Below are 12,620 nucleotides of genomic sequence, written 5' to 3'. Positions count from 1 at the left end.
TACCTTGTCCCATGTTCTCCCTTTCACAGCCAGGCTTTTGGGAAGAACAGTCTCCGTGTGTGTCCACTACCTTATCTCCTCAGTCCAGTGAATCTGGCTTCTCTCTAACCCCAGCTTCTCCACTAGGTTGTGTGCATGTGTGCTCAGAGCTCAGACACTCAGTCATGTCTGACTCTTTGTGACCCAATGGACTGTAGCCCACCAGGTTCCTCTGCCCATGGAATTTCCCAGGCAAGAATACTGAAGCAGGTTGTCATCCCCTTCTCCAGGGGATCTTCCCTACCCAGGGATTGAACCCAAGTCTTCTGTGTCTCCTGCACTGGCAGGTGTATTCTTTACCACTGAGCCACCTGGGAATCCTTCCCCATTAGGTCACCAAGTGCTAAATTTAAAGGGAAACTTTCACTTTTCATCCTTCTTGCCCTCCCGATGGTAATTTCTCTTTCTTCTAACTTCCTCCCTGGGCCTCCGTGACACCATGTTCTCCTAGGTCTCCTGCCTCTGGCCATCCCTTTCGTGGCCCCTTTGCTAGTTCTTTCTCCCCTCTTAAACAGTCATGCTTCCCAGGATTCTGCCTTGGCTTTCTTCTTCTAGTAACTCTTCATGATTTTCTAGGCAAGTTCATCCCTTCATGGCTGATGCTTCTCAGATCTGTCTCCCCACAGACGTCCTACTTGGGCTTGAAACACGTAAGGGCCAGCTATCCTGTGTATGTTTTCACTTGGCTGTTCCATGGATGCCTCAGATTTAACAGGTCCCAAACTGAATTCAGTGTCTCCACTCTGCTTTTTATTCTGTTTTGTCTCTTCAGTGGCATCACCATCTCATCAATCAAATAAGCCAGAGACCTGGACCATTTTACCTCTTAACTATTTCTTGAAACCATCCATGTATTTCCTTCCCTACTACTGCCTCTGCCCTAATTCTGTCTCATCCTATCTGGCCTGGTGCCAGGACAATTTTTCTAACAAGCAAGTATAATCATTTTATTTCTTTGCTCTGTGTTAAATCTAATCTTCTCACCATCATATGCAAAGTCCTTTTTGATCCAGTCCCACCTATACTTCCTTCTCCATCTTTTACGCAGCCTAATCTCTAGCTATTGTAAACTACTGGCATCTCTCTGAATCTGACATGCTCTTTCAAGCCTTCATGCCTTTGTACATACTATTTCCTATGTCTGGAATGCTCTTGCTCTCTTGGCAAACTCTTCTTCACTTTTCATGTCTCAGCTCGTGTTACCTCCTCTGTGAAGTTTCCTGACATCATCAGGCCAGTGTAGATGTTCCCAGCCCTAATGTTCTGATGGCATTTTGAACATACCTCCACAATCACAGTAATTACACTGCACTCTGTTTGAACATCTAGAACCCATTAGCTTCTAATCTCCTAAAGGGCAAGGGCTTTGTCTTTCCATCTTTGCATCAAGGGATAAACTTACTAATGCAGCATGTACTAGCTAATCAGTCTGTGGATGGAATGAATGAATGTATGAATGTATCCTCTCCCTGCAGGTGGGATCTTCTGTTTCACACACAAGAGGGAGCTATGCTTCCTCACTGTCCTCTACTGTACTCAGTCAACAGTATCACCTACATTGAGGCTAAAGATTGGACAGAAATGGATTTGACCCATGCTGTCAATTTTTAGTGCTTCACAAAATTTTTAGAAAGCCTCTTCCAATAGTTGGAGTCTCCAAAGCATGAATTTTCATGTTTAGTTGAATCTGAAACATACATTTCAACTCCAGCTAAAGATAAGTAAGAGTTTTAGGATTAAATTATTTTGTAAAATACGTGATGCTGATACTTTATTATATTTTATAACAGATATTTATTGGTCTAAGACTTTTTTAACTTATTGACACCTAGACTGAAGCTGTTACAGTTTTGATGGAAGACTATACTTTTAAGGAAATGGTATAAAATGTAGACTATCTTGGTTAACAAGATAGGAAGATAAACCAAGTTTGAATACATAGTAGTCAAATAAGAGTACATGTTATATGCCGGAATTTCAAAACCAAATATTTGCAGTATAAAGAAATAATGATGATGCAATGTATTTTGATTAGGGTCATGTATTAGCATTATTCCTGCATTTATTTCAAAGTGAAGTGAAAGTGAAGTTGCTCAGTCGTGTCTGACTCTTTGCGACCCCATGGATTGTAGCCAGACAGGCTTCTCCATCCATGGGATTTTCCAGGCAAGAGTCCTGGAGTGGGTTGCCATTTCCTTCTCCAATTTATTTCAAAGGGAGGTTATAAAATATTTTATAAGAATGGCTCATCCCTATTAACATTGTGCTTCAAAAAAACACTAACAAAAGGGTTTCTGGGTCAAGTATAGAAGAACAACACTAATTTATATCCAATTCTCCAAAATATTTATTAAAGATGACTAAAACAAAAAGACAGTTGGTGAATAAAACTTGCCTTGTTTAGTTCCTTCTAGTTCAATTTAGTGAATAGGTCTTCTTTAATCTACATCACCCAATTTAAAGTTAATTTTTGATAACCCTGATCCTAATTTGGCTTTAATCATTAACTTAATAGGCCTCCTGCAGGAAAAAGTCAGACTGAAAATGAAAAGTCCTCACACCCAACAATCCTGCTTTTTCCACGAAGTTTGTGGCTTCCTTTGGGGACATCTTCCTTCCTGGCTTGCCAAGGAGGATCTGACAGTAGAATTTTTTCTAGAAAAATCTCATGTCAATCTTTAATCCACCACTTCTCCCTTAGCCGACTACCAGATTGTTATACTGATATAAATATACATTAATATAAATAAGCACAAGAAAGATACAGATATAAATATATATTAATATAAACAAGCACAAGAAAGATACAGTCAAATATAGGCTTTCCACGTGGCTCAGTGGTAAAGAATCTGCCTGCCAACTCAAGAGACACGGGAGACTCAGTTTCCATCTCTGGGTCGGGAAGATCCCCTGGAGGAGAAAATGACAACCCACTCTAGTATTCTTGCCTGGAAAATTTCATGGACAGAGGAGCCTAGCGGGCTACAGTCCACTGGGTCACAAAGAGTCGAACTTGACTGAGCAACTGAGCATGCATGCATGCATGGTCAGATATACACACGTACAGGTTCATATAAATAGAAATATAGACAAAACAAGGAAGGAGTTCTCAGTACCATAAACATCTAGACACAAAAATCCTGCATCAGAGGCCCCTGTGACAAAGCTGAGGTGTTTTCTCACTGGGTGGGCCAATTTCCACATTCTGGGGTCGTCCTTTTCTCCTTTGCCACATGGCCTGAGAGGTAAGGGACACCTTTCCTCTTAAAATACTAAAGTATTTCTCATGCTCAGTTGCAATTCAGATACAGATTACCCCCATTCCTTACCTACCACAGGATACAGTGGGGTTCCTTTTTGTGTGTATTAGGGGTGGCCAAGAAATAAAGCTGCAGTCTTCAAGGAAATACAGCCTAGCACAAGCTCCAGACTTCTGCATTCAGCATTCTTCTGTACATTCTTAATGTTCCGTGGCCTCTCAGGGATTTCTTCCTGAAGTCTTTGATTGCCTCCTGCTTCTTCTGGAACCGGGAAAGATGACCAATTCTCTACAAAGGGAGTGTGGGTGACTTGCCTGGAGTTGTCAAGAACTCTGACTAGTGATACCAGTTGCTAGAATGTGATGGTTTATTTCTCTGTTTGGGGTGGACCCCACTCAAAGTTCACAGCTCTGGATGGCTGAAAGGACCCTGTCCAGAATTCCTGTCCCGGTCTCTTTTCTTCAAGAAGGTGTGTGGTCACGTGTACGTGTGCTTTTGCACCAAAGAAGGCCATTAGGTGGAGAAATAGAACAAGATCTGAAAAGTGGATTGGGGCAGGAATCCTTAACAAGGGCTGAGGTGGTTAAGGAGCCTCGGGGTGCTGAATCTTGCCAGCCGAATTACCTAGACTCCAGTTAAGCCGAGGTAAGGATTCTACATCTGTATACCTCGTGGCCTTCGTAAGTTTTTGTTGTTTTGTTTGTTCTTTGCCTCTTCTCAGTTTCTCACAATACTTTGAACTCCCACTTGATCTGAACCTGGGCGGATGTGGGAAGTGCGCCTCTAGGGGCCGGGGCGGGGACAGCACTTCAAGGCCCTCTGACACCCACCCGGACTGCGCAGACCGCAGCAGTATACCCGCCGCTTAAACACGGACTGCTGTTTCCTACCTTTGCCTCTTCCAAACAGTGCGTGCCTGGCAGCCGGCGCCGCTCGCCTCTTCGTGATGGAACCTCACACGAAGCGCTCCCAGGGATGGGATAAAGAAGAAATCAGGTCCGGACGCCCTGTCACCAAAAGCGCACGCCCTTTCTCTTGGCGGGGCTCTCTTGCAAGCCCTACTCTTCTCCTACTGCACTTAAGTAGACTATGACCGGACAAACCAGGTCTGGGATGCTGTCCCGCCCTCCCGCCCCTCCGCCGCCCCGCTCCAAGTAGCTCTCAATCTTCTCAGACCGCACCCAAGTCTCTGCGGCGCTGCGCCCGCCCCCACCCAGCCTGGGACGGAAAAGGGACGGGTGCGCGAGAACGGTCCACTCCGCAGCCAGCCCTCCGACTCCTCCTTCCCCTCGCCCCTGGCGCACAACCCCGGGCAGTTCTAGCACAAACCTAGCGATGCAATCCGGGGTCCAGAGGGGCGCGGACGGGGCTCGACGGCAGTGAGACCCCCGAAATCTCACGACGAAGTCCGGGTGGTGGATGTTACCACGGACTCTTAAAAGGTCTTAGGACGGATGCCTTGCTCGAACGCCTAGCCTGGTTCTGCGGGCGTTCACCGGTCCTCTCGGTCTTAGAGCACATATCCGCCCGCGTGGAGAGGATTGGGCAGCGTCTCCCCTGTCCCTTTGCACCCTGTCCCCTCTTCGACCCTCTCCCATCCCTAGCAGACCTTTTAGAAGCCGACTCGCTCTTTTCTCCGCTCACGTGGCTTCGCCACTGACCGGACGTCTACTCCATCTGAGCTGGGCGAGCCCGTGCAGTCTCACCTTGCGCGCCCGGGTCTCCGCGGAGCACCTCGGCGGGTCCTGGCACTCCACCCCGCCCCGCCCCGCCTTAGAACTGGGACGCGCAGTCCCCTCTTCACCCCCCAGCCTGCTCGTCCCCGCGCAGAGAGGGAGAAGGCGCCGGACTCAGCGGGCGTCGCCAGCCCAGCAGCGAGCCCGGCGGGAGCCAAGCAGCAGTTCAGCGCTCGAGAGACGCCGCGGCCGCAGGTCAGACCCAGGAGGGCTCGCGCGTGCACGGGCGCTCAGGGGAAGGTGACTGCGGTGACACCGCCACGCTTTTCTGAGGGAAGGGGGAATTCCAGCTTTGGGGCCGCTGCGCCTCCATTCTTAACCCGAGGCTAAAATTAGCCTGTGAAGACCTACACTCCACGGCTTGGGAAGACCGGGTTTTTCGGGAAATGGGAATGTTGGGTGGCCTAGTTCGCTTGGACTTAGGGGCTGTCTTTGGAGCGCCCCTTGCTGCCACTGCATCGTGTCAGGGAGGGAACTTTGGGCTTTTAGAGGCCAGGCTTTCCCCTTTGGCTCACCCTTGGGACCAAGATGGAATACCTATGGCCTTGACTCATCTTTCCCCTACCCCAGGGAACTCACCGCTCTGGTACTTTGGGTCTGAAAAGCAGCCATGTGGGGAAAGAACTAGGCACCTGCGTTCTTTCCAGGTTCTACCACTGCCTGGGGCTTCACTGCCCTGTCATGAGGCTCTGCTTTCCTTTCAAGGTTGTTGGGAAGTAAGTGGTTGCGGCTACCCACCCAGAAGGAGTGGGTATGAAGCATGTCCACTTTGCCCTTCAGGTGTTTCCCTTGCCTGGCCTGAAAGCTCACTGCATGCTTTTTTTCACTGGTTGAGTGGCACACTGGTGACTGAGGGAAAGGGACAAGGCATCCTAGATCAGGGAAGGGGCACTGTGGCCACTTCAGCGGGTCCAGCCTTTTAGTTTTAACTATTCAAAGCCCTTCACTGGGGATGGAGAGAGTGGCATGCTGAGCTTTTGAATTATGACTGGGCCTAGGTTTTGTTTGTTTAATCTCCAGATTGCCTTTAGGAGGTCTTCACTGGCCTTGCACTTCTCAAGAGACTCAGCAGCCTGAGTCCCCCTGCTGCCTCAGTTTCCCCATCATTCCCGGGTGATGTGCTGGCCTGAGAGAGAGAGAGAGCAGCACCAAACACATAAGCACCTGGGGCTACATCCCTTCTGAGTCTGCCAAGAGAAGTCAAGCTCCAGCCTACCCTCTCTATATCATATTTACATAACACTTGTCAATTTTCTTGCCTTGAATTCAACCTCATTCTCCCATTTGATTTTGGTGACCAGGCTAGGAGGTAGACAGTTTAGGCTGGTATATTCTCATAGCCAGAAGAGAAAACCAAGGTCCAGAGCAGATAAGTGACCTGTCTAAGATCACACTACTGGACTGACTGCTGCACAGCATCCTGACCTCAACCCAGTGTTCTGGCCGACAAGCAAAACTGTGTCAGGGAACACATACTGTGGGAAGATGAGTCAAAGCAAGGTTTCCCAGGACTTCCCAGGTGGTCCAGTGGTTAAGACTCTGTACTTTCACTGCAAGGGGCATCAGTTCAATCCCTGGTCAGGAAGCTAGAATTCCGAGTGCTGTGTGGCATGGACAAAAAAAAAAAAAAAAGGCAAGGTTTCCAATTAATTTTACTTTAAAGTCCTGGAAGGCAGAGGTTTCTGTCTGCTATATCACTTAATCTCCAGTGCCTAAGTCAGTGCCCACCATGTAGTGGGTGCTTATCACATGTTCACTGAATGAATGAAAGATTCTTGGGAGAGAGTGAGTCTCCTGCCATTTGCTATATACCCTAGCCTTGGCCCACTCCCATGCCTTGATTTCAAAGGGCTTCCAGAGACCCCGACTCTCCTGAACTGCTAGAGCTCATTTTCTCCATCCTTTCTCTTTTTTCTAGGGTCTCTGTTTTAGGGTGTTCTAACACCTGAGCCCTATTAACATTTTCATCATGAGCTTCCACTTTGCTCTGGTATGGACACTCCTGGTTGGACCATGGATGCCCGTGGGTGAGTACAGACTAGAGAAGCCTGGCTAGGAGCAGAGGAACCCAGGATTCTCCAGGATCCTCCAAGGACAGAAGCTGTGTCATTTTCAAGCTGTGTCACTTTGTATCCCTAGTCCCTAGCTAACACAGCACCCTGCACACGGTGAGTGCTCATTTCAAACCTCTTGATTAGATGAATGGTAATGGAATGAAAAATTTCCCCAAACACACAGAACTAGAGAGCCTTCAATTGTGTCAGTACTTCCTATTGTATTCCTTACAGTCTGGGGGCCCTTTCTCTCTCCTCTATCTTCTCTTGTTCTTCATAAAGTCACCTCATAGAGGAAATGGCTGATTAGACGCACAAAACAAAAAAGAATCTTGGATTCAGATTGGACCCAAAGCTGAAGCGAAGTCACCAGTGTCTTAAAACAATATGATAAAAACAAAACCCATTAAGATCTGGGAATTCCTTGGTGGCCTAGTGGTCAGGATTCCTGGCTTTCACTGCCATGGCCTGGGTTCAGTCCCTGGTCAGGAAATTGAGATCCTGCAAGTTTTGGTGTGCAGCCAAAAAAAAAAAAGACAAAACAAAACAGAAAAAAACACCAGCCCAATAAGTTCCATGAGAATTTCAGCTTTGGACAGCCTCTTACTAGAATCTGAGGCCATTCTCTGTAGTCTGTGTTTCTGCAGAGAAAAGTGGCCTTAAGGTGCCACAAATTAGGTGTAAAAGAGCAAGTCCCTGATCATCAGGGGTAGGAGATGCAAGAAGAGAAAGTCTGTGGAATGATGGGTCTTGGCTGGAGGCCATAGGATGGTGAGACAGCCCCTGCAGCTTCTCCCTTGCCAAAGCTGCTCACAGTCCCATTCCTCCCAGTCCTCTCCTTCCCTGGGCCTTGCATTTTCCATTTTTCCCCCCAGCTCTTGCCTCTCATTCCCAGAGGCATTCTCCCCCATGCCCTACCCTTGTTCTGCCATTGGCTCATCATATTTTAGAAATCACATGTGTGTGGCCGCCCTAATTCCTGCCCCAAGTCCTGGATCCTTAGTTGAATTCTTTGCTCAAACATCACAGCCTGAGTCATCTTCCATCTCAGATCCCCTGCTGAGTTTATGTGTCTGCAGTCATGGGGCAGGAAGGTAGCCCTGAGATCCTGTCCTTGGTCTGAGTGGAATGACATTCTCTCTGGATGATGAGAGTCCTTTTCTTTACTCTGTTCTCTGAAGTGAGCAGAGAGGGAGCCTAAACCCTCTAACCTCCTAGTCTAAGGAAAGGAATCTGGCTGGTCATCTGATCTACTGACCAGAAGCATCCTTGCTCCACATCTACACTCTTCCTTCTGCCCCCATTGCCTGAGTTCTTCCCTCAACAGCTGAGTGCTTCCTCCTAGATCCTAGTTTTTGGAGAATAAAATAGAATCAGTAGGAGGAATTATGTGGGGAACATAATGCCCCAGAAGAGGAGGCAACAAGGTTATCCACACGACCAGTCAGTCCCTGATCCCACCCAAGAAACTGGAGAAAAGACCTGAGTAGCAACAGGCCCCAAAGCCACAGCCCCATGGCTCACACCCTTGCTCTGAGCTCTGCCCAACGGGACAGGGCCAAGCCCCTCTCCATTCTGCCCCTGTCCACAGGTGAGTCACAGAATGACGTTCTTCCCTGGGTGGAAGAGTGGCTGACTCTTGCACTGTGTGATGTTTTAGGGCTGGGAAGAGTTTCTGTCCCCAGGGAGCTGAGGTGTGAGGGCAGTAGAAGATTCCTGCCTCCCTTGCCCCATCGCCACTGCTGTCCTCCACCCTCCTCTTCCTCTCTGAGGCCATTTATCAGTAGACACCAGTTACACAACTTTAGTGCTCCCTGCCATATTTTCCCACTGAGCAGCTTAAAGATTGGGCTTGAATTTGGACATCACTTTGCTCTGGGTGATTTCCCTCTGTACCCTTCCTCCTGCACTGTACTGGTGTCCACTTTCTGCTGCTCCAAGTGCCAGGCTCCCTGGACCCATACCCAGCCTGTCCTCTCGTGCACTGACTTGCTCAGCTGCCCCTTCCCTCTGTTCTCACACAGCATCTCAGAACTCCATTTCATGGGAGGTGCAGCGATTCGATGGGTGGTACAACAACCTCATGGAGCACAGATGGGGCAGCAAAGGTAGGTGAGAGCCAAGTGGAAACCAGAGCTGCAGGGTCAGGATAGTAGTCACCACTAAAGGGCAAGGGCTGGCTGGTACCTGGAAAAGCTTCATTCCTAAGGTTTTAGAATCTGTGGTTTGGAGAGGAGCCTGGGAGAGGGGCCTGGGAGCCCCCTGAGAATTCATCGTTGTGCTTCCCTCTCCTCCACTAGGCTCTCGGCTACAGCGTCTGGTCCCAGCTAGCTATGCAGATGGTGTGTACCAGCCCCTGGGAGAGCCTCACCTGCCTAACCCCCGGGCCCTGAGCAACACCGCCATGAGGGGCCCTGCAGGGCTGGCCTCGCTGCAAAACCGCACAGTGTTGGGGGTCTTCTTCGGTGAGGGCCTCAACCTCTGGGGAAGGGAGGTCTGCGGGGTCAGCTGGACACCTCTGTGTCATCAGAGAGTGACAGAGAGAAGTGACGGAAGGTCTGAGAGAGGGGTGTGAGAGATGGAAGAGGAGTCAATGGGGTGGTGGGGTAGGCATGGGAGCAGGGGGAGAAGAGAGAGGCATAAATCTGCACCACCTTAAGCTATTGATGGGAGTGGGAAGAGAGGACCATGGGCATAATCCTGAAGGGCTCATGATGGGACTCTGTTTCACTCTGCCCCTGTGGCTCCTAGGACAGCTTCAGGGCAGGGTGCTGATTCTGGTACGACAGCTGAGGATGAGGGTGCTAGGTGGGCCTGACCCTGCTGACTGGGGGTTGTTGGCTCTGAGCAGGAGTGCTCAGCTCCTGTTGGCCATCCCTGGTGCCCATACTTGCTTTCCAGTGTGCAGCATCCCACTGAGGCTGGCAGGCCCTCTGGGCAGGCTGCTCCCAGCTGCATGTCACAGCCAGTGCTGCCAACCCTGCTGCCTAGGCACAGTCATGGGCACCTCCCAGTTACCAAGGAGAAGCCCAAACTTGACAATGAAAACAGTTTGGACAAAGGGTTTGTAAGGGGTGGGGATGTCAAGGCTTAGACTTGCCTGTAATGGCTTCTGAGTGTTTTAAAGCTTGAAGGGAAGGAGATGGGGGTCTACATACAAGGCCCAAGGGGCCCTCTGCTGGCCCTACCAAGCCCTCCCCAATTGCTGGCAGGCTACCACGTGCTGTCGGACCTCGTCAGCGTGGAAAAGTCTGGCTGCCCAGCCGAGTTCCTCAACATCCACATCCCGCCCGGAGACCCGGTGTTCGACCGCGACCAGAGCGGGCACGTGGTCCTGCCCTTCCAGAGGAGCCGCTGGGACCCCGAGACCGGACAGAGCCCCAGCAACCCCCGGGACCTGGTGAGCGCGGCAGGCGGGGGTGGGGGGTTGGCGGGACCCGAGGCAACCGCGGAGAGGACCCCATCCCGCCGCACCCACCGCACCCGTGGGCCCTCACCCTTCCCAGACCCACCTGGCGGCTCGATCCCCGGCTCAGCCTCCCGCCGTCCCCGCAGACCAACGAGGTGACCGGCTGGCTGGACGGCAGCGCCATCTATGGCTCCTCGCACTCCTGGAGCGACGAGCTGCGGAGCTTCTCCGGGGGGGAACTGGCGTCGGGGCCCGACCCCGCTTTCCCGCGGGCCGCGCAGGCCCCGCTGCTCATGTGGACGCCGCCAGATCCCGCCACTGGCCGCCGCGGGCCGCGGGGGCTATACGGTGAGGCGGCGGGGACCGGGCGGGGCGCGGTCGAGGGACGGCGAGGGGCGCCCCGCGGTCCAGCCCGCGCTCATCTCCTCCCTGCGTTCCCGCGGCGCGTGCAGCCTTCGGGGCCGAGCGAGGGAACCGCGAGCCCTTCCTGCAGGCGCTGGGTCTGCTCTGGTTCCGCTATCACAACCTGTGGGCGCAGAAGCTGGCCAGCCGGTACCCGCTCTGGGGGGACGAGGAGCTGTTCCAGCACGCGCGCAAGAGGGTCATCGCCACCTACCAGGTGGGTCCCCCACGGCCCGGTCCCCGGGAGACTCCAGAGCCCTCGGTCCTGGACGACCCCGCCAGAAACCACCACCTCCCTCCCCAGAGAGCTGCCATCTAGGACAAGCCCCTGAGGGTGATAAGCAGGCAAAGCGCTACTCACGCAGGAGGTTTTCTGATGATTATTTCTCAGCCCGCTCCCCACCCACCTGCCCTGGTTGCCTGTGGGGAACAGGAACCTCCACACCTCTCCTGTCTGAGAGTCTCTCCCGTGACTGCCCCTGCCTGGTCCTCATCTCCTTCCTAAGCCTTCCTTGAACTCAGATCCCCCGTGGCCTGGCTGCTCCAGCGCTGGCCTCCACTTTCCCCTCTCTTGACCCTCAGAACATCGCCATGTATGAGTGGCTGCCCAGCTTCCTGCGAAAAATGCCCCCTGAATATGCAGGTGAGGGGATGGGGAGGAAGGAAGGGAGAGCTTGCTGGAACTTTTTTTGGTGGGGGCGGGGGAAGTTGGGTGATTTAAGGGCTAAATCTTACCAATGCTATCTCCTCTTCGCTCCGGCCAGGATACCGCCCTTTCCTGGACCCCAGCATCTCTCCGGAATTCCTGGCTGCCTCTGAGCAGTTCTTCTCCACCATGGTGCCCCCTGGCGTCTACATGAGGTGAGAGAGGGGCTCAGGTGTTTGTGTGTGGAGGGCTGGGGGTACATATTGAGAAAAATCTGCCCTCAGGACAGGCTTATCAATCTGAAGTATGCCCATTCCCCAGAGAACAGTGACTAGGGAAGGAAAGAAGGACAATTGTTTTAAAAAATACATCACTGTGCGTGTGTGTGTGTTTAATATTCATTTATTTATTTGGCCGACCCAGGTCTTAGTTGCGGCAGGTGGGATCTTCAGTCGTCATTGCAGCATACAGGATATTTCAGTTGCAGCACGTGGGATCTAGTTCCCAGACCAGAGCTCAAACCCGAGTCCCCTGCATTATGAGCAGAGTCTTAGCCACTGGACCACCAGGGAAGTCCCCTTCAGCGGTTTTTAAGCACCTTAATGTCCACTTTTTTGCAACCGGTGTAGATATTAATCCCCCCAATTAAAGACCAGTTAATTGAAGTTCAGAGGGTGAATCACAAAGCCCCCAGGTCTGCACCTCAGGTGTTGACACTACCCTGGGGGCATTTTTAGCTATAAGAACAGAGCATGGGGCTTATAAGCCTTTGGAGGGCATTACAATAAAAATGTATGAGAGCTGAAGAAAAGTGTTGGCTCCAAAATAACGAGAGGGAAACTTTAAAAACATACATATTAAGTTAAAAATATATAAAACAAAGCATGGCAGTCTATTTTTTTTCCAGCTGCATTATAATTGAAAACAATTCATGGATTAGATTTTTTTACTCTAAAACAATTTCTGGATATGGCTGATGGTGGCTAAGAAATTGTAGTACTTGAGTTATCCATAGACAAGTATTTTCAAAAAAATTATTAATAATCCCTTTTATATGTTTTAATTTACATACAT

The 12,620-nt window shown here is 50.8% G+C and overlaps 1 protein-coding gene across 1 annotated transcript in view; it reads left to right on the top strand.

Moving 5' to 3' along the window:
* The first annotated feature begins 7,004 nt into the window (after window positions 1–7,004).
* DUOX1 (dual oxidase 1) overlaps window positions 7,005–12,620 on the top strand; it is a 31,612-nt gene continuing 25,996 nt past the window's right edge. Inside the window, exons 1-8 of the mRNA XM_069597492.1 lie at window positions 7,005–7,062; window positions 9,114–9,197; window positions 9,390–9,554; window positions 10,302–10,489; window positions 10,645–10,846; window positions 10,951–11,117; window positions 11,483–11,543; window positions 11,665–11,761. Coding sequence (XP_069453593.1) covers window positions 7,005–7,062; window positions 9,114–9,197; window positions 9,390–9,554; window positions 10,302–10,489; window positions 10,645–10,846; window positions 10,951–11,117; window positions 11,483–11,543; window positions 11,665–11,761 — 1,022 coding nt within the window. The remainder of the gene's footprint in view (window positions 7,063–9,113; window positions 9,198–9,389; window positions 9,555–10,301; window positions 10,490–10,644; window positions 10,847–10,950; window positions 11,118–11,482; window positions 11,544–11,664; window positions 11,762–12,620) is intronic.

The sequence above is a fragment of the Ovis canadensis genome, chromosome 7, assembly GCF_042477335.2.
Source record: "Ovis canadensis isolate MfBH-ARS-UI-01 breed Bighorn chromosome 7, ARS-UI_OviCan_v2, whole genome shotgun sequence".
In the NCBI taxonomy this organism is placed as follows: Eukaryota; Metazoa; Chordata; class Mammalia; order Artiodactyla; family Bovidae; genus Ovis; species Ovis canadensis.
Note: the sequence above shows the minus strand (reverse complement) of the source record. Positions and strands in the feature narration are given on the sequence as shown.